Consider the following 27,446-nt stretch of genomic DNA (forward strand, 5'->3'; position numbering starts at 1 on the left):
TGTTTTCTTAGAGATTAAATCTTCCTCTCCAGGCGACTTCAGAGAAACAGCCCTTCCTTGGTGTTTTGCCCTTTGAATACACCTTTGTACTCTTGATGGGGAAAATACTTTATGATTCACGATGTAGCAGATTCTTTTGTTTAATAGTTAGTAGCCCATCTATTTTTGTTTTGTGTAATCGTCCTCCTTCATAGGAATTACTGGCTTCTAGGGTTGGGAAGGACTAAAAAATTATCTATTCCAACTCTTCTCATTTAACAAATGAGAAACCAGCCCAGAGAGGATCAGTAACCTGTTCAAGAAAACCCAAGTTCTAGTTAACTCAAAATTGTTTCAGTGTGCTCGGGTGGCTTTATTGCCCGAAACAGTAGGTCAAGTAGACAGGACAGAGGAGCTTTCTGTATTTCTTCTCCTAAATTCAGTGCTTTTAATGTATATGCTGCTGAACGTGATGCCTTAAGTCATTTAAAATGCTAAGGCATTAATTATGGTTTTTATGAAATGCCCGCAAAGCTTAACATGGCAGGCTTTATAGAGCACGTGTAATTTAGAGTGTGTCACTCCTGTATGACTTTGGAAGCTGCTCCTTGAATTTGGAGGGAGGTTCTAAGAACAGAAGTGTCTTAGGTGTCAACGCCATTGAGCGCTGCCCCTGGAAGGCAGCCCCAACTGCAGTCTTCCTCCCCCAGGTCAGCTCTCACATTCACACCCAGGACACGTCGGCCGGGTGTGTGAAAGGTCTACCCCTGCAGACCCTCGAGGGTCGACAGAGAGACCACTCTCAAATAATTTTCAGGTGTGAACAAAGGAGGAAGACTAGGTGATAGACGGGTGGACTGTAAGTGGTGCTGGGCGTCCTTGCGTGAGAAAGGTGAGGCTGGGGAGAAATGTCTCCAAGTTCTAAAGTTTGTTTCTGTAGGACTAGGTTTGAGTGAAGAGTGAGCTAATCATCAAACTATTAGAAATTCAAGAAGAGGTTAGATAGAGAGGCAGTTTACATAGGGAGGTTGGTTTTTCAGACGGTTTATCTTTCACGTCATTTGCTAAACAAATGTAAGTGTACTTACATTGAATTTCCAGGAGACAAACACACTAGGTGGTTGACCTTCTCTGTGCCTCCGTGTGGTCAGGACACAGTGGCTGTGGCTTTGGAGCCAGTACTCATTCCTTCCTCTGGGTCCCTCTGTCGATGGCATATAGGATTAGATAGCAGAGATTTCTTCCGTTGGGTATTGGGGCTGGTGGGGACCTCAGAATCCAGCGTGCGGGGGTCCTCTCAAAGCCAGCAGTCGTAGGGTCTTGCTGTGCTGCTGGCCTTGACATGGCCCCATGGTCCATTGGTCTCACCACAGCCTGGAGTCTGGATGTTCATTCTTAGAAACTTGAAAGATGCTCAAAAAATAGTCCATTGGAGTTTGATTTTTCTTCTTCATGATCTTCCTTCTCAAATATATAAAAATAATTTGATCTGTTATAAACAGAAAAAACCCCACACGCTTAAAAAAGCCATTAAGAACCTTAAAGGGCTATTTGTTCATTTTACCCAGTTTTACACAGTTAAGTTATACATGTTTAGTAGTCTCGTGCTAACGACTGTGTGTTTATTTTCTAACAGATGTGTGCATTGCAATGTTGTGTACTCTGATGTGGCCGCACTGAAGTCTCACATTCAAGGTTCTCACTGTGAAGTCTTCTACAAGTGTCCTATTTGTCCAATGGCGTTTAAGTCTGCCCCAAGTACACATTCTCATGCCTACACGCAGCATCCCGGCATCAAGATAGGAGAGCCAAAGTAAGTCATGCTGCCTTTCGACTCTTACCCCACTCCTTTATTAGTAATTTAGAAGAGGTGGTGGTTCTGTGGGATATAATTTAAGATATGAAAAATTATGCCACTGTGCAGATTTTGATGCTCTGTGAAGTATAGCTCATAACTCCCTAAACCTTTCAGTACTGTCCAGGGGGAACTCTTTGTCCTAAAATGTCACTTACTATTTATGCTCTTGTCATCAGTTTCTGCTAAACAAGTGAATGTTTATCATTTTTGTTCTTCTTCTGAAGATGATTTTGTTCTTTTTCTTAAGATGATTTTAATAGGTTCTTGGAAGACTGTAAAAAACTGTCCTCTTGCAATTTTCATAGTTTCTGATAGTGTACACTTTTCACAGTAACATTTATAAGATGAAGTCAACCTAAGACACTGGTTCCTGCATTTAACTTCATAGCCGATGTAAATCCTTGATTAGTAAAAAGTAAATTTCATTTTTTGCTTGATCTCGCTCTTAATTTTGTCAGTGTTTGCCTCGTTGAGTCTTTAATCCTGAGGTGGTGTTTCAGCAGGCAGTTACAGGCTGCCCGCCTGCAGTGGCGGCCAGCTTAGCAAAGACGAGGCAGTGAGGGCGCTGGGGTCAGGATCCTGCCGCCACCCACCAGCTGAGTGACCTTGGGCCGGCACTGACCCCTGTAAAGTGAGGGTCATGCTTCTGTCCCCGGGTTTGTGTGAGGATAAAGCAGGGTGAGGTCTTTAAAATGCACGGCACGTGGCCCCTCTCTCTGGCACACGGAGGGCCCGTAGCCTCGGCTCCTTCCCTGCTTCCTCGGTCCCTGGATGTGCACACAGCCCTGGATCAGATACCCGGCCTGATGTTCACTTTCTTCCTGTGGTGTTTGCAGCAGTGTGGAATTTGATAATTATGTGAGGCTAGATTTGCTTCCTCAAACCTATTGGTGCGTTTTGTCTAAAACTCTATAATCAAGGAAGTATTAGGGGAAGATATGTGGATATGCCGTATTATGTATGTCTGGCTTTAATGTAACATTTAGTTTGGGGGAAATGTCATTGGCTAAACACGATAGAAGTGACTCTGTTTACTAAAAAACTATGAGAAAATGGAATTTTATTCTAATAGGACTTTCACTCTGATCTTTGTAGATCTTCAAAATGAAACACATTACAAATTAGGGGATCCACATACGACTTGATGTCTTGACTCCAAAGACAGACATTAGTGAAACATCAGTTAAACGGCCTTCAGTGTTCCTGGTCATCAGCCTTTCGGACACTAGCATAGTCTGCCCTACCCCCTACTCTTGCCCCCACCTTCCCCCCGGCGAATATAGTTTTTGACTTGGTTTTTTAATTCAAGTAAATAAAACTTTATTCACTGGAATGTGCATGAAATCTGGAACAGGAGTTGTTACCTGGGAATACAGCACAGCAAACGATTAAAGTAAACTAAAACAATATTCCTCAAATTTGAGTAATGTATAGGAAAAAAATCATGCCAGTATTTTCCTAAAAACTTTTCTCTACTACAGTGGTTTTTTAACAAGTGCAAGCCCAAAGATAGGCATTAACGATTGAGTTTTAAACTGTAAAACTAAAACAAATTTACAAGTGAAATACAACAAAACTCCCAGACCAGTGAACACAGTTAAGAGCATTAATTCAGGGTAATGAGTCAGGTCCTCACTGCAGTAGCAGGTGCTGCTCCTCGGGCCCTGTGACTGTCACCCTGTGCTACAGGTGCCACCTTTCCCTATGCACACTCCTATAAAGCCTGGGTTCCTGTGCCGTGCTGGAAGCTGGTTGGCCTGCATTTGACCCAGAAGCTTTCCTTCGACATTAGACCTCTATTCTGCTAAAGTTATAGCCCCACGTAAATAAGTAGCTCCCACTCCAGTAGAGCGTCAGGCGTGAAATCTCCCAGCAGTCTTTGGTTAACAGGTGGTTTTATGCAAATGACTCAAAATTATGCAGATTATTTATGTTAATTTTTAAAGATCAATATAAAAATCCCACCTCCCATTTCCTTTAGAGAATATATGGAAGTCTGAAAATATGCCCATGAAGACCTGCAGTCCCAGCACCTCAACTTGAAAAGCACAACATAAGATTTTTATTTCACGGATGTTTATGTAGTGATTATTATGTGCAGGTACCATTCCAGTGCTTTGTTTTCCAGTGTGTGGTCAGGCATGTTTCCCTGCTGTGTCAAAGGGAACTTTGAACACCCTTTAATCTTTTCTGGGTAATTTAAGATCATTTTGAATGTCCACTACTAGATTTTTTGGTGATACAGTCTTGTGACTGTTTTTATGTCTTCCTCGACGTCTGATTAACCAGCCATTTCTTTGGCTGCTTTTCCCTTCCTTCTATTTGCCTCTTCTAAATGTATATAAATAGAGCAATGAGGACTTCAAAGTGAAGAATTGTATGAGACGGAATTGTTCTTTTTTTTTGTTTCGTTTTGTTTTTTTAAAGAGTCTGAGTGCCCTCATCCATGACACTCCTGGGTCTCCTATCATTAGTGCTCAGCTGATTGCTGTGTGATTGAATATGGGCCCTGAATCCAGATTATTTGCTCTGCCATTTACTGGCAAGTTGTTTAGTTTTTTATGTCTCAGTTTCTTTTCTTTTCTTTCTTTCCTTTTTTTAAAAAAATATTTATTTATTTATTTATTTGGTTGCGCTGGGCAGGCTCTCCGGTTCCTTAGTTGTGGCATGTGGGCTCCTCAGTTGTGGCATGTGAACTCTTAGTTGCGGCACATGGGATCTAGTTTCCTGACCAGGGATCCAACCCGAGCCCCTTGCATTGGGAGTGCAGAGTCTTAACCACTGCGCCACCAGGGAAGTCCCAAGAGATGGAGTTTTGGAGCAAGTTCCTAAGAAATAAAAAAATACAAAACTACGTGGTGGAGGACTTTGATTCAGACTAAGCTGAATTTAAAGCACGGCCCTGGGATTTATACAGCATCAAGCAGATTCTCTGATCTCTGAGCCCGTGTCCCATCTGTGAGGGGGCAGTGGTGCAGATTCACCTAATGGAGGTGTGGGGACGTGTCCTACTCGGACGGTGCCTTGTACCTGGCTGTACTCACTCAGTGGTGATGGAGGCGCGGTTGGCAGCAATTCTGAGCTTAGAATCCTTTCCTCATGTGTCTTTACATTTGTTTCAAGGGTAGCGCTCTGTCCTGACTGAGGGTGGGCTTTTGGATTTACTTTTTCCTTCCCACCTCCTATTTTCCTTCCCCTGCCTCCCATCCCCTGCCTCCCCACCCCTGCAGGGTTTTTTCAGCCACTGCCTCTCTCCTTTGTTCTAGTCCAGTTATCCTGCTGTTCACTCAGTCTTGCAGTTGGGTCAAGTCAAACTTTTAGGTTCAGCTTTCAAAGTACCTCCCCTGCATCCAGCCACACTATCCCCAGCATGCTGTGCCCGTGTAGACTCCGCCTTTGTGCGCACTGGTCTCCCTGTCTTTTTTAAAATAAATAAATTTATTTATTTATTTATTTTTGGCTGCGTTGGGTCTTCGTTGCTGCGCATGGGCTTCCTCTGGTTGCGTCGAGCGGGGGCTACTCTTCGTTGTAGTGAGCGGGCTTCTCCTTGCGGTGGCTTCTCTTGTTGCAGAGCACAGGCTCTAGGTGCGTGGGCTCAGCAGTTGTGGCTCGCGGGCTCTAGAGTGCAGGCTCAGTAGTTGTGGCGCACGGGCTTAGTTGCCCCGCAGCATGTGGGATCTTCCTGGACCAGGGCTCGAACCCTTGTACCCTGCCTCGGAAGGCAGATTCTTAACCACTGCGCCACCAGGGAAGTCCTGGTCTCCTTGTCTTGAACAAAAGCCCTCCCTCTTCTCTGCCTGCCAGTCTCCCTGTGGTTCTTTCCTGCACTGTAGCAATAGTTGGAGAGTCTGCTCTGTGGTCATGATCTATCACTATGTCTGTGAAGTTCGTGGTACCCTTATTTGGACTTTTCTTTTTTGACATTAGCACCAGTTTTTAATTTTTTAATCGTTTCTATCGTATAGAAAAGTTGGAAGAACACCGTGGAGAACTCGTGCGTCCCCGTCACCCGTATCCCCCAGTTGTTAGCATTTCTGACATTTGTTTTATCCTTTCATTTTCTTCTTTCTGTATCTCTCCCTCTCTCCTATTTAGGAATAATGGGGCATGATGACATAAATATTTGAGTGTGTTCTGCCTCTCCTCCCCAAAAGGACACTCATGTATATTATTACCACCATCTAGCCTCCCAACCAGGAACCAGCATGGATTACATTACCAACCAGTTCATAGATCCCATGAAAATTTCTCCAGTTGTTGAGATAATTGTCTTTTTTTTTTTCTTTCTTTCTGGTACAAAATCTAGTCCAGGAGCACATTTTGCATTTAACTGTCCTGTCCCATCAGCATGCTTCCATCTGGAGCAGTTGCTCAGTCTTTCCCCCTCTCATCCAGCAGAGGATACCGGTCTTGTGTTCTGAGGATGACCCTCCTTCCCGGCCCGGCCCCGCTTTCTCATAGTTGGACTCGGGATACATACTCTGGCAGGAATCTCCTCATCAAATCCCATTGAGGATGCTCACCGCCCACCTGTCCTTCTAGGGATGTTACTCTCCATCATCTAGTCCAGTTGGCAGCGGCCAGATTTCTGCACTGTGAGGTCACCATTTCCCCCTGTTTTTTTTTTTTTTAAAGGATAGCAAATTTTTTTTTAAAATTTTTTTATTTGGCTGCATTAGGTCTTAGTTGTGGCACGTGGGATCTTCCTTGTGGTATGTGGGTTCTTTTGTTGCGGCACGCGGTCTCTTCATTGCAGTGTGAGGGCTTAGCTGCTCTGCGGCATGTGGGATCTTAGTTCCCGGACCAGGGATTGAACCTGCGTCCCCTGCATTGGAAGGAGGATTCTTAACCACTGGACCACCAGGGAAGTCCCTCCCCCTGGTTATTTGTTAGTGGTTTGTAGGGTGTATTCTAGTATTACACCAAAAACCTGTTCCTCAGAAAAATGCTGAAGTAAATAGATTATGTCCTGTTTTATACTTTCTTTGCAGTTCAGTAGATGGCAACAAAGCAAAACAAACAAAATCTGAAGGAATGTAGCATGAATAAAACAAGCCATGCCATTTTTCATGAAGGAGTTATTTCTGAAAGTGTGAGAATAGAGTCCTGAGAAAATACTTAGCCTAGCTAGTAAGTCTTAGTACTTTTCTTGAGGCTATTCTGCTAATTACAGAAAAATCAGGAAGTATAAGCAAGCAAAACAATAAAAAATTACCATCCAGCAGAGATGACAATAGTTATATACCATCTGTTTCTTTTCTGTACCCTTTAAACAAATGTGGTCATACCCCACATACTGTCTGGTTACCTGTTTTTTAATTTGCATGAAGATCATTCTATGTCATTGGTATATGTCCGCATCATAATTTTTAAAAATTCATACATTATTGCTCTTATTTAACTACTTAGATTACTAGATGTTTGGGTTATTTCCAGCTCTGAGCTATTTCAGACAGTGAGGAGATGCACATCTTTGTCGCATCTGGTAGACTTAAGGGTGACACATCATTAATGTACCACCTTTGGGCTGAATGATGAAATCCTGTAAACCTTGTCTGATCTTAAAAAAAAAAAAACCTTTCTCCCATCAAGGGTGCTTGTGCTCTGTGCCAGGGTAACTGACATGTCAGGACCTTCTAAAAACATGTCACTCGCGCCAATTAAATTTATAAATTTCATGTGGAAAAAGAGAAAACAAGTTAAATCTATAATTTTGGGGTATAGAAATAGAGAGTGAGTTCCAAAGGTATGTGAGAAGTGCTCTCTTAAGACCCTACGAGGAGACAAGCGGTTTCAAGAAGAAAGCCATTCCTTTTTTTAACTTTTCTGTAGAAATAGCAAACAAAACCTCAGCTTTTTCTTTCTCATGTGGCTCACACCTTTGGTCAGTGTTTCTCTGCCATTTTGCTAAGCTGCTCTTTGGGATTCTTTGTTCTGGTGCTCCTGGTTCTTCAGAGGAAACACAGGTGTCCCTAGGGCCTCCCTTAAGGCCCAGGACGACCCTATTGGGAAAGGGTGACCTCCTGTGGGCAGACGCGCTCACCAGTGACCCAGCAAATCTCTGGGGGCAAAGGTTGGCAGCGGGGAGGACTCTCTCCCAGAGGACTCTCCCCTGAGGGCCAGAGGAAAGCGTGGATGGATAAAGGAATTATGTCCAGAAGGTTCAGAGCTGCTGAATTAACTTAAGGAGGCTGCTTGGTAGTAACATATTAGGTAGGGAAATGGTTTGTAGTGGACAGTGAGTATTTTAAACCATTTAGAGCACAATAGACATTCAGGTGTTGAAGCAACATTTGATTTGTGGATTTTCTTTTAAGCGTCTTTATTTTCATGCATAATTGCTTCCTGGTGCAGGGCTTTCATTGTTAAGAACAGGTACAGAAATAGTGATATTCAAGTGTAAAATTACTACTAACTCTGAAAGAAAACTTGCAACAAGTAACAGTGTGTTCAGGCATCCAAGATGTGTGGGCCTGCTTCGTTCATCAATCAAATTCTCTCAAGTTAGGGTACCACCATCAGGCTGTGTTCCTTGTCTGATCTTTAAAAATATTTTTTTTAAAAATCGATGCTTTTGCTCTGTGTTAAAGTAGCTTACAAGTAAAGACCTTGTAAAAATGTGTCAGTTGTAGGTCTGTGTGTAGTAGAATGATTTCTAAACAAATGTGGTCCAGTGCCTCTATACCCAGAATGTTAAGTTGAGCTGCACTCCAGTGATGCCAGCTGCCTTTGAAAGTTTGTTTCAAAGCTAAACTGCTCTATTCTTTTTATTGTGTTTGTTTGTTCTTGCTGCTTCTGCCTCCTGAATTCTTGGATGTGAAGTAGTGGTTCCTTTGGCCTGAGAGACGAGGGCTGACTGACATTTCCCTGCACCTCTTCTGTTTTAGAATAATATATAAGTGTTCCATGTGTGACACTGTATTTACCCTGCAAACCCTGCTGTATCGCCACTTTGACCAACACATCGAAAACCAGAAGGTGTCTGTTTTCAAGTGTCCAGACTGTTCTCTCTTATATGCACAGAAGCAACTCATGATGGACCATATCAAGGTGTGTGCGCATCTCTTACGTCCTTTAAATGAACTGCAGATCCATTCATTGGTCATAATTCAAGGCTGAGCTGCAGATTACGGTAAAGCATGTGCTCTGTCGAAGGAAGGGATGGACGCTGGTCGTTGGTAATGAGCAATTTACAACATGCTGTCATCGCGAGTTCACTTAACTGAGGGATGCTTTTTATTCCCGAGCCCTGGTTTGCATACCATGAAAAATCAAAGCAAAGTAACAAATGCATGCCCTGACTTTAAAAGAATAATCAACGCTTTAGGGTTTTTTTTTTCCCCCATATGTGAAAATGAAGGCTGTGAAGTTTACTTTTTTGAGAACTTGGTGTTATGTAGGATTTAGAAATAGACAGGGACTTTGATGAATTATGTTCATTTGTATAAATATTGGTGTGTTTAGAAAAATGAAGGTTTTCCCTTGAAATTACTTAGGCAGTTAAGTTTGCATTATAATTGATGCCCTGGATCTTGTAGTCTTTTTTTTTTAAATCAAGTTTGCATGTAAACTGACAGTGAAATGTCCAGGATACAGCACAGTATCTGGCACCTGCTGGGTGTTCAGTTAATGAAATGAATAAATGTCCAGTTTGGACGACCCACTCTCCAATCCCCAAAAGGGGCACCTAAATCTCTTTATAGCCTTTTAAGCTCACTAAGGACAGAGCTTAGTCCTAGCCTCTTAACTGTCCACTGTGAGAGGTTAAGCAATTTGATTCCTGTGTCATTAGGAGATAATATCCATCGGCTCTCAGAGATTAAAGTGACTTCCTTTTTAAAAAGAGAGACAACAGACCCAGTATTATCATAAACTCAATCTCTCTTTCTCTTAGTTTTTCTGTTTTTAAATGTATTATACAGAAAAGGTCAGTTTAAAGAGCAAACCAAGTCTCTAAATTATTCTAACCTCATGTTAGTTAAATGAACGGACTCTTAATTCTTGAAAGTTCCCGTGTTGAGTGTATATGAGCATAACTGCCTAAAACCTCTCAGGCCACTCACTAGAAGCCAGGTGAAGGCAGTGACGGCGTGGCATTACTAGGGCGAATAAAATGCATGGGAGAAGTGTTTCATCATTCTCACTTTAAGTACGATAAAATCCTCTTAAGATGTTTTAAAGATTCTTATGAAAATTACAAAATTATCTTGACAATAAATATTTAATGAATCATCAGGAAGAACTCTACATACTGCTAATAAAAACACAGGGACATTGGAATTAGACCCAGATATTTTACATGTACGATATGCGGGTTGGGTGGGGTGCGAGGAAAAGAAGAAAAGTTGCTTCTTAAGAAGCTTTTAAGGTATTTGCTTTCTGGAACTCATGTTACATCTGGAAGTGGGGTCATCCGACTCTGTGGTTAGGGTCTTCCTTGTGTTAATAGTGAATTTGGAGGAATACAAGGTTCCAAGAAATAGAGACTGAAGAAGACTGGTAAAACCCTGTGGCCACAAGGAGGAGAGAATTGTTTTTATTCATCCGAACCTTCACGAGACTCCATGATACAAAAACAGTGGGAATGCTCACTGATGTTCTTATTTCAAGTGTGTTCTGTATGTTCGAAAATATTATCCTGCCTTTATGTGTTTGGGGCTGGGTAAGAATAAAGATAGTTTTAGGGACACCCTGTTTTTGTTTTTTAAATGTATGTATATATCTAGCTTGTGAATTTATTTACGTTGTCTGATACCAGCGCTGTTCAGTTTTTCATGAGGAAGAAATTAAGAGAAAGGAGCCCAGGAACCCTGTTTCTCTACATACGTATTTATTTAGAGGTAGATTTTTATTTGCCCAATTTAATCCAATTTGTATCATTTCTTTGTTCCACCACAATGTGGATTTGTTCACTGTGTGGGACCCCTGTGCTCCATGTTGGCATCTGCATTTAAAGTAAACCTTCAAGTTATAGTCATTCAGTTTTTTTATTGTTGCAGGAGCTAAGGAAGCATTAATTCCAGAAGAATTAAGTTGTATTTCTTTTATTAAAAAAAAAATTCATCCTTAAAAAATAATTTTATTTTTACTTAAAATATAAAAACAAAATGAGTACATCAGAAATTCTCATTTTTGCACACATTCCATTACTCTGTGGTCACAGCAGAACTTTTTGCTGCTTTTCTGGAGTTTCTGTAGCATAAGGCTATCTTAGAATACTTTGATACTTTACCCTCTCTTCAACTTTTTAGTTAGTAAAAGTGCATTTGCCTAGAACCTTATGAAAAGTATGTCAGGAAATTTGGGGTTTGTTTTCTTTGGGTTTTAAATGGTTAAAAATGTAAAAATTTGGCTTCTGTTTTGAAAAGGACCATTTAAACACAGAGGCCTCTGCACTGCATGGTGGAAAAGAAGCAAATGCAGTTTTTGGTGTCAACAGAGGACGTCTCTCCCCAGATCTTCTCTTTGCAAAGGCACATTAGACATTCAGCCCAGGCCCTTTTCACAGCCCAGTTTAACGATTGTCTGGGGATACCTATAACCTCTGCTCATGAGGAAATTATAGAAGCCCCATTTTTCCCTCTGGGGTGAGACAGTATTGAAGAAGGTTGGTTAATTCTTGGTACGATTTAGAGAAGAGCCTGCCTTGAGAAAGTATGCTGGTGAGTTCGCCAGAGGAACAGCTTCTTACCTGAACGCTCAGAGTCGGGAGCTGAGGTCTGTGCAGTGTGAGTCTCTGTGGCCCAGGGCATTAGCCGTGCTAACACGAGTTAGGACGTGTCCTGTTGTCTTTCTGAAGATTCAAGAACTCGGAGGATACTGATAGGAGACAGCCCCATCCAAAGATAAATTGTAAATTGAGGCACAGACATATTTGCTTGCTTGCTTTTTTTGGACTCCAGCCTTCTAGAACACAAACAAAACAAAAACCAAAGTGAGGTCTTCAGGATCAAATTGCACTAGTTTTACGCCAGTGGAATTTGAAATCCTCTGAGTTTTAAGTTGAGGCTATGGAGGCTACTATGTTAACGACAATAAACAGGCAATTTAGAAAGGCTTTTTGAGCAGCTACTGTGTATAGTTCACATGTCTGGGTGCTATCAGTAAGAAGGGATGGATTGGGATAGGGGTAGAGAGATTAAAATTGCCAAAAATCCCCCCAGCAAAACCCCAAACTGTAAGAAGTATTTCAAGAATGTGAAAGACATTCAAGGGAAGGAGAAAGGTTTGCTATTAACACATTGGTCTCAGGTGTTTGTTAAAGTTGGTTAGCTAAGGGTTTTGAACCCCTACCAGTATATTAGCCTATTTAAACATTTCTGGGTAGATGGGAAAGTAAAATGTTCTTCACCAGAAGTGGTCTGTGGTAGAGAGGACTCACTCTGGTACACTGGGGGATGAGAGAGTGCCAGGAATGATTTGGACTCAATACAGAAGTCTTTCTTCTCAAATTTTAAAATGGCACAAGCAAATAAGCTTTTAAAAATTATTTGGAACAAGAAACGCATAACTTAGAGCAACTGTAAAAGTTAATACTCCTTTAGTTCTTTATATGTGTATATTTTGCTTAGATTTTCATCTTGCTATATTAAGAAATATTTCTGAGTGAAAATAAAATCATACTGAAATGTCTATAATGTAGTAAGATAGTCCACATGTGCTTTCTTTTAGTGGTGTGACTTGTGAAAGATATTTCTTTTTTTTTTATAACATAGTCTATGCATGGAACATTGAAAAGTATTGAAGGGCCTCCAAACTTGGGTATAAACTTGCCTTTGAGCATTAAGCCTACAACTCAAAATTCAGCAAATCAAAACAAAGAGGACACCAGATCCGTGAATGGGAAAGAGAAATTGGAAAAGAAATCCCCATCACCCGTGAAAAAATCTTTGGAACCCAAGAAAGTGGCCAGTCCTGGGTGGACGTGTTGGGAGTGTGACCGGTTATTCACACAAAGAGATGTTTACATTTCCCACGTGAGGAAGGAGCATGGGAAGGTAAGTGACGAGTGAAATCCTCCCTGTCAGTGTAAGGAGGACACTCCAAGACGTGGGTGCTTGCTTGGCTCTGCCGGTAATTAGTAGGATGACCTCTAAAATCACGCATTATCTGTGAGCCTCAGTTTCTTAATCTATAAAATGGACTCTCTGGGATTTCCCTGGTGTTCAGTGGTTAAGACTTTGCACGTCCATTGCAGGGGGCACGGGTTCGATCCCTGATAGGGGAGCTAAGATCCCACATGCCTCGTGGCGTGGCCAAAAGAATTTTTAAAAAAAGACTCTCCAAGTCCTTATAATCTTGTGTGATTTTGCTGATAACGCCTTCACTTGTGCTCCCTGAGGCCAGCAGGGAGTTTTCCACCACACCCGTGTTTATAGCTGAGGAAACGGAGAACCATGATAAACCAAGGTTAAAAACATTTGAATTTGCCGATTAGCTCTATGACAAATAAAGGAGAAAGGAGGAGAGAAAGAAAGTGGGTGTTTTGAAAACTGTAACATTTGTCTGACTTCTGTGATTCTCTCCTGAGTTTGGTGATAGGAGAAGGACCTCATCCATAAACCATCCAGGAGAAGCTCTGTAACTCAAAATCTCTGAAAAATCTGAGTGTGCTATTTTTTCTTTTTAAAATAATAAGTATACATCTCTAACTATTATGGATTTTTTTTAATGCCCATTATTAGACTTAATAAAACTAGCAAGATTATTTTTTAATATTACTCTCATTGTCTCAAAGTTGGTTTGTTCCAGTTAGGATCCAAAGAGTCTGCTTTGCATTTGGTTGTTGTATAACTTAAATCTCTTATTCTCTAGCATTCCTTCTGACATTTTGTTTTATTTTTTAATCTGCTGTATATGTTGGAAAAATTGGGTTATCTGTCCTGTAGTTGTCCCTCACATTTCTGGACTTAGGTAATTGCTTCCTTTTGACATTGTTTGTTTCTCTTTATCCCATAATTCCCAGAAATTGGATTAGATTCAGGTTGAATTTTTTAGATGGGAATACGTCATCGTTGCTGTATTTTTGTTTCACATCCTGAGGCACCTAATACCAGCTTGTCCTACTTTTGGTTCAGATAACACTGTACTTTTAAAGAAACCATCTTATTGCTTTAATTTAAGCCAATAAAACCAAATAGTTATTCTTGGGGAACTTGTGTAAAAAGTGCATAAGAATTGGTTTGTGATTAGTATATACTAGATCCTTGAAAAGTCTGTTTCTATAGCATGTACAAATTAATTAAAAGCATTACTTTGTATTCTTATTTATGCTGTTTGAGGTACTCATGAAGCTGGCATGTTTGGCCTTCCTGCCATCCCAACAATGTAAACTTGCCTTTGAGCATTCATCACAATGATCACAGATGGCAAAAAGATGGTTTTTTATTATATTTTGTCTAGCTACACTTAATTCAGTATCTCCTCATATAAGAATTAGTTAGGGCTTCCCTGATGGCGCAGTGGTTGAGAGTCCGCCTGCGATGCAGGGGACACGGGTTCGTGCCCCGGTCCGGGAGGATCCCACGTGCCGCGGAGCGGCTAGGCCCGTGAGCCATGGCCGCTGAGCCTGCGCGTCCGGAGCCTGTGCTCCGCAACGGAGAGGCCACAACAGTGAGAGGCCCGCGTACCACACACACACACAAAAAGAATTAGTTACTTATAGAATATAAATGGCTTTAGTAGCAAGCACATCGCTCATTTAACTGTCTCAACCTTAGGCTCCCCTCATGGGCTGTAGCATCTTAGAATATTCGTGCTAAATATTTGGTAGTTCTTTTGCAGCAATACTTGATAAACCTACTATATAAATACACGACCTGTAGTTCTTTCAGAGCCCAGTGTGATGATTCTAGGAAACGTCTTCTTTTCTTGGCACCCAAACTGGATTTAACAAATGTTGAAACAAGAGCAGACGGTAATAATTATCTGGTAGTCCGAACCGTTCATTTCTTATACATTTGAGATTTCTGTAACCAACTTGGAACCTTTCAGAATTCTTTTCTTTTTTTTTTAATTTTAATTATCTTGCATGTCTGACAATTATTGGGTTTAGAATATAACATGAACAGACAGCTCGGCGAAAGAGTTGGTGGGATGAAATGTCACACATTCCTGCGGGACCACAGCCGGCCGTGTGCGCATGCGCGCCGCGCACGCGGTGCGAGCCCTCGTCACCGAGGGAATGCTTAGCTTAGCAGGATTTTAGGATTAGCTTTGAAGAAGTTGAGACTCTCTGCCTTTTGGAGTGAGGCACATCAGATTAGATTACGGCTTCAATTCTGTTCGCTTGGGCCTCCTGAAAGAACCAAAGGGAGGTGGGGAGGGAAGGAAAGACACGTCTTTATGAGCTGTTTTGAAATGAAAAGAGTGTTGAACTTGAGTCAGAAACCAAAGCGTGAGTTCTCCGCGCTGAGTCAGACTGGGCCCTCTGCTTCCACACCCCACCTACAGACGTCCTGGTGTCTGTTCCCACTCCTTCCTTCTTCCCTCCTGTCCCCAAACCTCAGATCTCCTGCCCCCTTTTTTTCTCTCTCCTTCCTCCGGACAGCCAGCAGGCACCCTGCCGTCCTCACATTTCTACCCCCTGTGCTCCTCAGCTGACCGCTGCGGGCTCCGTCACCAGACCCGCCTCACTCGTGATCTCCTTGTCGAGGCAAGTGGTCATTTCTCCATCTTTACGTCCCTGACCCACTGCAGTATTTCACCCGACTGACAGTTCTTCCTAAAAGCATTTTCTACTCTTAAGTGCGAAACAGTACACTCTCTCCTGCGTTTTCTGGTAATTCTCTCTCTGGGAAGTTTCAGGTATCCTCACAGCTTCACTTCTCATATATATCAATATATGTGCAGATAACTTCCAAATCTCTGTTTATAGCTCTGGTTTCTTGCCTGTATTCCAGTCCCTGAAATCCAGCCACTTATCAAGTGTTTCAGCTTCTTGTATCATTTACAGAAGCTTTAAGCCTGTTCAACAAGGAACTTAAACTATTCTCAAATATAAAATCAGAAAGATGAGCTTGTCAGTATTATTAATCCAGTGATCTCATCCAAGCTGTCAGCCTTCTCCCAGATAAATGTACAAATACACAGAATTTTATATACAATTTTAGGGGCTCACGTACCTCCTGAGATAATTTCTTGGTTGCTCTAGGGGTGTCCTAGGGACCTCAAATTAGGATCCCCTCAATGAGATAGTGTCTGAGGTCATTCTCACAGATCAAATAAATCTAGAATTTAAGGCACCTGATAGTAAATAAAAAAGTGAAAGTTGTCTGTACTTGTTCATATCTTGAGAATTGCTCAGTGATCTATGATAACTGTAGCCATTTTCTCATTTGCTGCCAGGTACCCCTACCCATCAAGGGACCATTATTAACTTTTAAATAGAAAGATCCTAAAGCAGATTTGCATTTACTGAATTCTGGGACTCAGATGCCATCAAAATGGACCTTCTGAGACTTTCTGAGGTTCTCTCGAGGTATAAATGTGGTCCAGTTCTGTGTCTAGAAATTGGGAGGAGCCTGGGGTTTCAGAGCCTGACAGACTTGGGTTTGAATTCTTTCTCTGGCCTTACGGAGCCCAACCATTTCAGAGAACAGGTTGTTGAGTAGCTTAGTTCTGAGCACCAGGAAAAAGAATGTGGTGAATCCTAACTACAGGTAGTTCCAGGTAAGTTTTATTTTCCTCTGTTTACCAGGGTACTTGGTGGTAGGTAGAGTAACACCAGAGATGGAGAGTAACTGGGTTTCGCACAGCCTTTGACAGAGTCACTCAGTACTGCTTTGTGTAGGCTCGCACAGAAGGGCCTAGATGAGACGTTGAATTTATAGCTGACTCATGATTCATTGCTCTGTTGGAGAGAAAGCTTCCATTTTGGATCAGATTTTACCCAATATTTCTATCAATGACTTTTGACTGTAGGGAAAGAAACTGGGGGGGATTTCACAAGGTAAATCTTAACAAGTAAACACGGATGTTTCATTTAGGTTTTAAATCAAGCACACACACACACACACACAAAATCAAGCACACTGATATTATGTGGAGAAGATAGGGTTTAGTTATCTTACGTGAAAAAACATTCCACCTTTGTTTGCCCATCTTAAGACCACCATCCTCTGTGGCTGCAGAGATAGCATCCACATCAAGGGAGCAAATGCCCTTTGCTTTGGCACTGTAATCTAGCTAGTAGTTCTCAAAACTTGACTGTGCATCTGAATCCCCTGGGGGAGAGCTTGTTAAAATCTTCATTTCTGGGTTCCATCCCCCCCACAGTTTCTGATGCAGTAGGTCTGAGATGGAGCCTGATAATTTGCATTTCTTATAGGTCTCCACTTTGAGAACCGTTGGTGTACCCTAGGTAGCAGTAAAAGCCCCTAGAGCCCATTGATTTGTACGAGAAATGCTTATTTCTTGCCCGTGCAGAGTTTGTTACAGGTGTGAGGAGTTCTCTGGGGCAGCTCTCCTTCCAGTGACTCAGTGATCAAGACCGTTTCTTTCACCCCCATCATCTCAACATAGGTGCCCCTGCAGTAGGGAAAAAAGACTAGAGAATCACATGCCCTTATATTCTGGCTGTGACATGCAACACATGCCATTGGCCAGGACAGGTCATGTGACCAGACCCACTGTGACCAGACTACTTCACTGTGCCCCGGCTGGGGGGCCGGGGAGGGGGAAACGACAGGCAGTGTTTACCATGCCCAGTGCGGTGGCCATGGCATCGGAAGTGGTGTGCCCGGGTTCTCATGGCACTGGCTGAAGATGGGTATTGACACTAGCACTTAGGAGGGTAACCGGAAGGGTGAGGGTCTGGAAACAACGTAAGGAGGAAAAGAAGCTGGAGTCCGAGGGAGCTTTGATAGCTGTCTTTAGATACCTGTATCCTCCATAGAAGGACCAGTGCATGATTAATTATGGGGGAGCTGGAGCCTTGTGGGTAAAATACCTACCTACTTGTCATGGGCAGGTAGATTCAGGCAGCAGCCAAGTGACCACCTGTAAAGGGATGGAATAGAAAGGATGCCTTTCAGACTCACACCGGGATTAAATGAAAGCATCTGTAGTAATACATGCAGTGGTGGCCTAGCTACCAGGAAGTAGGCATCTGTATGCGATCATAGTCTAAAAGTCATTCCATCTGTCTGCAAAAAGCATTTCTTCTCACAGTTGATCTAATTTAAATTGCAGCAGAACTTGCAGAACAAAGTCATTGTGACCCCAGTGGAACTGAGTCCAACAGAGTGACCGCACGTTAGAACCACCTGGAACACTAAAATCCCAGCACCCATGTGCTCCCCAGGCCAATTTCCTGGGCGATGCTGTGGATGGGACCTGGCATTGGCATTTTAAGCCAGGTGATTCTGGTGTATAGGCAGGGTCAAGAGCACTGGTGTCATCAGGGACCTGCTGTGGCCCTCGCTCATCTGATGGAAGCACACACCTTTGCTGGTTTATGGTGCAGTGGAGGCTGGTCCCAAGCGCATTTGTTGACGAGACTCCACCTAATGCTCACTGTTGGGGGTGAATGCAGGTGACACAACTCATGGAAAGTTCAGTGTTAGTGCGTAGGTGAGCAGCTGGGCCGAGTCTCACTATTCAGTGCCTAATTGGAAACTATTCCAGGGTGTCTTAATGTTTCTGTTGCTAATGAGTTTGTGAACCTTTAAAAAAAAAGTCCACAGATCTCATCGCCTCCTGTTTTGGTACTGGTTGCGCGTGACCTGGAATACTTGGTATTATTTCGTCTCTTCTGTTGTGAAATACACTTTCAGCATACTCAGAGATGTAGTTGAAAAGGGGGCAATGGCAGAAACGGAAAATGGGAGAATGAAACGATGAGAGTGTCTGGGAGATTAGCAGAGCTATTGATGTGAGCATGCTGTCATTTGCCTTTTTAAGTGATGGTGAGTTTCCTGTGTGTGTATACATTTGTGTGTGTGTTTATGTGTGTATTTTTTTAAAGCACCCATCCGACCTGGATCCTAGCCATGCTTATAAAATATATGATAGGGCATACTTTTTTCCCTTAATCTTTCTGAAACATTTTTAGAGAAAATTATGTAATAAAATGTTACATCTCCTTTTTGTTTCTGTCTTCCTGCTTTACTGTGGTGTTGATTATTAGTTAAGAATATGAAAATATTGTTTGCAATTAACTGTTTGCAGTTAATTGCCAGATGGTTTCACTTTCATTCTTTTAGCCTTAGTTAGAGTTCATCCTGTTGTCATTATGCCTGCGTTACTTAGGAATACGAAAAGGCCTTTAATTAATATGACTGTAAGGAGAGGAATAGGTTTTTATCCTGAAGCTCAGTCTTTCAGCTGTGGTGGGGTTAACGCTGCCAAAATTATACTACCCCGGCAAGAGGTGAAAAACATCAGTTTCTCATATCTTTTTGGCTTAGAACTTATTTGTGATTGCTCAAGGTCTCAGGAGAAGTGTGTTTAAGTCACGTGTGTATTCTGCACTCCTCCTGGTCATTTGTTGGTGAAGGATGGTTTCCCACTTGATTGTATGTTTGGCATCAGATTTGAACCCAAGGGTTGAAAGTCACATAAGTTAGAGTTTGTATATTAATGCTTTGTGCAAGAAGTGTACATCATTGCTGGTTTTAGGAGACTTATTTTTAATTTTGGCCACTGAAATTGATATTTTATTAATATATTCTTTTATTATAATTTAATTATAATTTTAATGTGTAAATTTTAGAATATATTTTACTATATTTATAATTTAAATTATACATTTATTATAATTTTAGTATATTTTATTTATTCTATTAGATAGTTTATTAGTATAGTTTATATGGTTTTATAAAAGTCTTCTATGTGATCTAAAAACTTTAAATGTAAAAATGTCGAAGGTTTTAGTTCAAAGCATATTAAGACACACCTATTGATGATGTTGGTGAGTTGTGCTGATTTGGAAGGTGGGGTGATGAGATGACAGGGCTTGAGGACTTGCTGCCTGTGTGGCGTGCACCATTTTAATAAGTAGTGCCCTTGTCCTTGAAGCAGGCTCTAAGGTGGACGTTGTTACGAGTGCCGTTTTACAGGCGAGGAATGGAACCTTAGGGAAGGTTGATTTATTACCCCAGGCTCTACAGCTTGTAAGCAGCAGAGGTAGGATTCCAATCCGGACTCCCCAGTGTAATGCTAGCAGCTACTGTTTGCAGAGCAGGAAAGCTTGATATTTCAAAAATAGCTTACTTTTCGTCTCATTAGGTCTTTCAATACCGATGTGGAACAGTTAGCAAATATGTGACTTTCCATCCATCGTCACTTTAATTTAGGCGTTTGGTCTTGGTTAAAGTTGTTTATGTCATCCTTAAACCAGCATGTGTCTGTGGTTTAGGGAGAAGGTTGAGTGTAACAGTCTCAGATTCCTTAGCCTGGGACGCACGGCTTTCCTGGAGTGGTTGCAGTGGTGGGATGTGTCGTTAATTCATTGTGCGGGTCTTCCTGCGGGGTCTCGGGATGCTTGGGGTGGCTCCCCTTTCTTAGAGACTGGCTGGGTTGTGTTTGTGGCTGAGTGGATTGTAGCGGGAGTGGGCTTCCTGGGAGATAGAGGATCTTCCTGCAGAAAGAGGGCTCGGAAACCTGCAGAAACGCATGAGGGAGTCCGCTGCCTGACTCCAGGAGTTACCTACAGTAGAGGCTCTCAGGGAGAGTAGAATCAGGATCAGAGTGTTGTCTGATGGTCTGGGTCTGGGGAGTTGGGGCGTGGAGAGGCGGGCGGGACCTGGGTGGGGTCCACCGTGGGTAACTGCGACAGCGTCACACTTGCTCACACTCCTCCCCTCGATTTGTCCCTTGAAGTTCTGCTCTAAAGGAATTAGTTAGTTGCCTCGGCATGACGAGCTGTTGAGGGTATTCACTATTCACTTCTTACTGATGCCTAACAGGGAGATGGCACTGGAGAATAACTTCAATTTAGGAGTTAATACATCTTTTAAAATATGTAGAAAGCAGCAAGTTTTTATCTCGGGCATTACCTTCCATTTAAAAAGTTCAGGGAATTTCCTGGCGGTCCAGTGGTTAGGACTCTGTGCTTTCACTGCAGAGGGCCTGGGTTCAATCCCTGGTCAGGGAACTAAGATCCCGCAAGCTGCCCAGTGCGGCCAAAAAAAAAAAAAAATTTAAGAATTACTTCTTTGATGTTAGTTCCTAATATATTCCAGTTCAACTATTTTAGCAGACCTATTTTTTTTTGAACCCTGAACAAGAACTTGGAAAGCCCCCGCCTTCCCGGCAATCCTGCCTTGTTTTACTGAACCAAAATACAGTTACAGATGTAGAGAAGGAGCTATGAGATTTGGCACTAAATTCAAAGAAGATGAAAGGACAAGTTGAGTGACCAGTTTCCACTTCTGAAATTTATGAGGGACAGAAAATGAAGAAATATAAAACCTTCAAGAAAGATTAATAAGTTCTTTTGAAAATGTGACTCAAATAAGACTATAAAATATTATTCCAAATTTTGTTTATAGCCAGAAGAGATTTTTTTTTCAGATGCTTCAGAAGATTTGCTCTTAGATGTAAAACATTTATATCTGCTCGTATGTCTCTTGCAGCTATTTTAGGAGACATTTTTCTGTAAACTCACCAAGAGGTTTCTGCCAGCAAAGTTGAAGGACTTTGAATATATATATATATTTATTTATTTATAAAATAAACTTATTTATTTTTGGCTGCGTTAGATCTTTGTCGCTGCGCAAGAGCTTTCTCTAGTTGCGGTGAGTGGGGGCTACTCTTCGTTGTGGTGCGCAGGCTTCTTCATTTGGTGGCTTCTCTTGCTGCAGAGCATGGGCTCTAGGCGCGTGGGCTTCAGTGGTTGTGGCACGTGGGCTCAGTAGTTGTGGCTCACGGGCTCTAGAGTGCAGGCTCAGTAGTTGTGGTGCATGGGCTTAGTTGCTTCGCGGCATGTGGGATCTTCCCAGACCAGGGCTTGAACCCGTGTTCCCTGCATTGGCAGGAGGATTCTTAACCACTGCGCCACCAGGGAAGCCCTAAATATATATTTATATATGCCCAGTTACATGGTCTAAAGGATAAGAATGGCTTTCTCTGTGAGCTCCTTTAGTGAACGTTTTCTGATTCACTGTAGGACATGGCATGTTACTGCACATTCCATTGGATATTAAGTATAAAACCCCAAATTGAAAAATGTACGGGGAATGCCCTGGTGGTCCAGTGGTTAGGACTTGGCGCTTTTACTGCCGTGGTCTGGGTGCAATCCATGGTCAGGCAACTAAGATCCTGCAAGGTTCGCAGCATGGCCAAAAAAAAAAAAAAAGATGTACAATAAACATAATAACAAAGTAGTAGGCAAATATGTTAAGTCTCAGTCATCAGGTCAGTGAGGTTGCCTCTGAAAGTCTTGTAGGATTTAGGGGCTGGTGGAGCCAGAGCGGGAGCTGGTAGTGGTCCCAATAGAGAGGGTCCCCAGCAGAACCAATCGCCCTGCAATCAGGACTCAGGAGATCAGACCCAGCAGCAGATAACACAGCTTAGCGGTGGATCCCCCCACAACTGCCAGAGCATCTCTTGGGAATGTTGTCTGTCTGTCCCGGGTGGACCCTTGTGGGTTTGTCTAAGGTGGAGTCCTGAAGCCCTTGGTGTCTCACTGGGGCCTTCCCACACCTGCCCTGCCAGGCCTTGTGGTTCCAGCAAAAAGAGCTGCTTATGGTCCCTTCACGCACACCACACTCTTCCTTGTCTTTGCCACTTCAGTTCCCTTTGCCTGGAAATCCCTGTCCTTGCCTCATTGCCTGGTTAACTCCCAGGTAGATCCAGCTAATTGTGGCTAGCAGCAGTGCCCCTGTGCCCGCGGGGCCCCTCTGTGTTCTTCCGCCTGCCTGTGGCCACTGCAGTCATAAATGGGACATCCACTCTTTATTTTTTTTTTTGTCTTCTTCAGCAGACTGTGATCTTCCCGCTACAGAGCAGGGAGATCCTGGTGAGTGAAAGTAGGAGCTCAGTTAACAGTGTGGAATGAATCAGAGAGCCCTGGGCCCCATGGGGTGCTGGAGAACCAGGCTGTCTGGGCCTTCAGTGTGGCCAGGCCCAGGCTCTGGCTGGTTACTCTCACTCCTTTTTGTAAGTGTGGGTGGCACCTGTATTTTTTACCTTGCCACCTGGCAGGTGCAAGCCTCTGGCCAAAAGGGGTTGGATCAGTGTGAGTTCATTGAACTTAAAGCGCTGGTGCTGCCAACCAGCACAACGTCTCTTTTTTTTTTTTTTGGATTGGAGTATAGTTGATTTACAATGTTGTGTTAATTTCTATTGTACAGCCAAGTGATTCAGTTATACATATATATGCATTCTTTTTCATATTCTTTTCCATTATGGTTTATCACAGGATGTTGAATATAGTTCCTTGCAGCGCAGCGTGTCTTTGCACTTGAAGTACAGCTCGGTGGTCCTCTGCCCTGAGAGCGTGCAGGCAGCACCTGGTTAGAGAGGGCTGCCCCCCACCCCTGCAGGGACTGAGGTGTTCGCAGACGTTCGGGTGCTTGCAGTGCATGGCCCAGCAGGGCTGCTGTGATTTTGGAGACCGAGGAAGACTCTTCCTCTCTGGGCTCTTTCTGTTTATCTCTCGAGGTTTAGGAGGTGGAGGCTCCCTGGATGCTGGGCTGGTGCTGTTGCCAGATGGGAGAAATACGAGACTTGGCCGTCTCCGTCTGCTTTGGGTGAATGTACCAGGACTTGCTGGCCTAAGAACATTTGTTATTAAAAACATTGCCTGAAGCCAGGGACTTACTTCCCTCGCTGTCACCAATGAGCAGTTTTCCTCCTCTCTGCTTCCACTGCCCCCGACCCAGACTGAAGCCTCCCAGGGTCCCACCCCCTGTTCTCTGTCAAACCTCAGTCCCTTCCTGTGCCCCAGCGTCTCCTCCCTGCCCCTGGCATCCCCGGCAGGCAGATATAGGTATAGATCCAATGGGCTGAGGCTAGGGGAGGAGAGTAGTTTCTTTTATGACCTGAAGTGTCCAGGTTTGCTCTGGGATTGGGTTTCTTCATTGAACCAGATCCGAGAATGGTGGCGAGGCTTTAGAATATTGGTACGGTATTGTGGTGCGATGTGAGGAGGCTTTTGTGTGCTTGCCCAGGAATGCAGCATCCATTTGTAATCTCTTTAGGAAAATACATTCCTAAGTCCAACTGGCAGACCAGATTTTTAAATTTTAAGAATTTAGCACCGGACTGTGGTGACCTACATGGGTGGGATGGGGTGGGGGGCGGTCCATGAGGGAGGGAATATACGTATACATACAGCTGATTCACTTTGTTGTACAACAGAAACTAACAACATTGTAAAGCAACTCTACGCCAATAAAAAATAAAAAATAGGGCCTCCCTGGTGGCGCAGTGGTTGAGAGTCCGCCTGCTGATGCAGGGGATACGGGTTCGTGCCTCGGTCTGGGAAGATCCCACATGCCGCGGAGCGGCTGGGCCTGTGAGCCATGGCCGCTGAGCCTGCGCATCCGGAGCCTGTGCTCCACAACGGGAGAGGCCACAGCAGTGAGAGGCTCACGTACCGCAAAATAAATAAATAAATAAATAAAAATTAAAATTAAATTAAATTAAATTTTAAAAAAATAATTCAGCACCCGATTCAGTAAGCTGATACTACCTTGAAGCCCAAAACAACCAGAAAATAATTTTACATCCCGAAGTGGGGGCATCAAAGAAAATACAAGGCCATCTTGGCTGTGGTTGACTTGGTAAGAATCATAAAATAGATGGCTCTGGAAGGTGACTCAGAGGTCACAGATTCCCACTCGGTGTTCATTCAGTAATCTAGATCCTGGTGGTACACGGGACATGTTCTGAGCACTTCCTATGAAAGGAAACCATCCTCCTCATTTTGTAGTCATGACTTTTTCTTTTTTTACCCGGTTTGTTACTTACTTTGTTAAATAGATTTGGTTCTGAATGATTGAGACTTGGCTCTGTTTTCTGTAGAATTTGAGACAGGGGTCTAAATCTGGGTTAGCAAACTGGTTCACAGGCCAGCCACCTGTTTTTGTAAATAATTTATTGAAACACAGCCACACCCACTCATTTATTCGTCATTGTCTGTGGCTGCTTTTGAACTACAAGGCAGAGTTGAGTAGTTGCAGCAGAAACTTTATGGCCTGCAAAGCCTGAAATATTTACAATCTGGCCCTTTACGCAAAAAGTCTGCCAACCTCTGGTCTACATTTATACTCTGTATGTATTTCCCCCAAACCACTCAGTTCCAATTTGTAGAAGCTTGGATGGTTTATTACTCAGAAATTATTTTTCTTGATGCTTTCACATGTATGAAGTTTGAGCTTCCTGTGCTGTGTTCATCTAAATGCCTTTTTATTTGTCTATTCTTAGATGTAGTGAGACTAGAAAATCTCACTAGTGTCCTAAATATTAAATTCTCTCAGAAAAGACTAGAATTTATGACCCACAGTATTCCAGATTTCGGAGGAAGGCTACTCTACTTGTGTGCGTACAAGACCATTTTCTAAGAGAGCATAGGTGGTTTGGGTGAGCAGGTTTGTTTCTTGTGATTCACCATCCATGACTGTAGGTAATACTCATATAGAGTGAAAGCTTTACAGTTTTGTGGGCACATACTGACTATATCCGGATCTAATAGGAATAGATGAATTAAATACTAATGAAACATTAATTTTTATTTATCCTGGTGAAAAGTTTCAAGAATTCTCACAATGCAAATTATACCTTTTATTTATTTAATACATATGCTAATGATACATGTTTCTTTAGTGAATTTCTTTTTTAATAATCAACTTATTGAGTTATAATTTATATGTAATCTGAGTACATTTTTATTCTGTAGAAAAGCTAATTTATTTTACAGGAGGCATATATTAGACTATATATATATATATATAGATTTTTCACCTGTTCAGGTTATCAGTCTATATACGGTTATGTTTTTAAAGTCTTTGGTGCCTCTGGGTACTTGCATATTATAGGAATAAGATACAGTTCTGAAACTGTTTAGAACAGGCCATTCATTCATAGTTAGGGAATGTTTAGCTTTACACCATGTTTGTTCTTCCGTATGTAACTTTCTTTTATTCTATAAATATTTATCAAATTGCATAGTGTTTGCTATGAGGGAGCTCAGACAAAGTGTGAAATGTAATTCTTGCCCTTATAGATGCTTATAGTTGGGTAGAAAAAGAAACGATAAATACTTCTAAAGCTAAAACTAGTTTGAGTTGGGTATGAAACAGTCTTAGGAGCATCACAAGGTGTTAACGTAATTAAATGCTAAGCGAAAGGTGCATTCAATTCAGATTTTAGCTCAGTACCTGTTGAGGCTCTGTGAATAAAGCGAGCAATAAAATATAGTCCAGCCTTAAAAGAAATCGCAGGAAGATAGAGTGAAATTAAAAATTAAAATTGGGGCTTCCTTGGTGGCGCAGTGGTTGAGAGTCCGCCTGCCGATGCAGGGGACACGGGTTCGTGCCCCGGTCCGGGAGGATCCCACGTGCCGCGGAGCGGCTGGGCCCGTGAGCCACGGCCACTGAGCCTGTGCGTCCGGAGCCTGTGTTCCACAATGGGAGAGGCCACGGCAGTGAGAGGCGCGCGTACTGCAAAAAAAAAAAAAAAAATTAAAATTGGGTTTGATACGTGGAAGAGAAGAATTAGACTTACATCTAAGGTACAGGGAAGCAGACTTGAGCATCACTGTTCCATGGAGCATCAGCAGGGGTGGGGAGATGCCCGGGAAGGCTGCACAGAAGAAATGCTACCTCATACTATCCACATAAGTATCTGGAGGATGCACAAGAGGGATTCGCCCTGTGTGCAGATGAGCAGGCAGAGAACGGATATGTGGTGCAAACCGTCATGGCTTTGCCAAGTGACTGCCAGCACGTAGTACTGGAGTGTGATGCTCTAGGAAGGGGGCAATGGGAGGCTGGGACAGGTGAGGTGGGCAAGTCCAACGGCCTAATTCCCTGAAGCTACAGAGAATGCCAGGTGGGCTTTAGGGAGAGAAGGGACACATTGAGATGTGTGTTTCCAGAGGTTCACTCGTAGCTGTGTGGGATATGGGCAAGAGAAAGAGAGGCAGGTGGCTGGAGAGATCGGGAAGGCCCACCAAGGTCCTGAGAGCTGAGCTGGCTGGAGGGGGAAAGGGTGTGAATGGGCGTCCAGGAGAGGGAAAGCTGTCTCAGAAGAGCAGGGAGGAATGTGTCATGGTCTTCAGAAGATGGTGGATTTGAGAGGCTTTGAATGGAAGGTTTATAAAGTCCCAGGAGATGTAGTCAAAATGGTGGGTTGAGGATTAGATTGTGGACCGTCTCGAAAGCCAAGAAGTTTGGATTTTGCCTTACACATAAGGAGACGGTGCAGTGAAAACCCTGTTGCATCTGATCTCAAATACTGTGTCGTCTCCCATGACAAAGGATGATCCTGTGTCCCCGCCCCCTGTGAGGGCAGCCCATCCATCTGCACGCTCCATCCAGCCCCCTGTTGACCACTCGAGGGTGTCACAGCCGCCTGCACTTGTCCACTCTCTCCTGCATCTTTCTCAGCATCATAAAGCTCTGCCCTGGTACCCTTATCCTAGCAAAGCAGCCTTCCTCAC

At 42.9% G+C, this 27,446-nt stretch overlaps 1 protein-coding gene across 14 annotated transcripts in view; it reads left to right on the plus strand.

Moving 5' to 3' along the window:
• Positions 1–27,446, plus strand: part of ZNF532 (zinc finger protein 532) — a 114,191-nt gene that overhangs the window by 72,133 nt on the left and 14,612 nt on the right. For all 14 annotated transcript variants that reach the window (XM_081253254.1, XM_081253263.1, XM_081253262.1 and 11 more), the window contains 3 exons: positions 1,616–1,792; positions 8,725–8,887; positions 12,553–12,834. In XM_081253254.1, the coding sequence (XP_081109380.1) occupies positions 1,616–1,792; positions 8,725–8,887; positions 12,553–12,834 (622 nt within the window). The remainder of the gene's footprint in view (positions 1–1,615; positions 1,793–8,724; positions 8,888–12,552; positions 12,835–27,446) is intronic.

This window comes from Mesoplodon bidens (genome assembly GCF_964165515.1).
Source record: "Mesoplodon bidens genome assembly, chromosome: 13".
In the NCBI taxonomy this organism is placed as follows: domain Eukaryota; kingdom Metazoa; phylum Chordata; class Mammalia; order Artiodactyla; family Ziphiidae; genus Mesoplodon; species Mesoplodon bidens.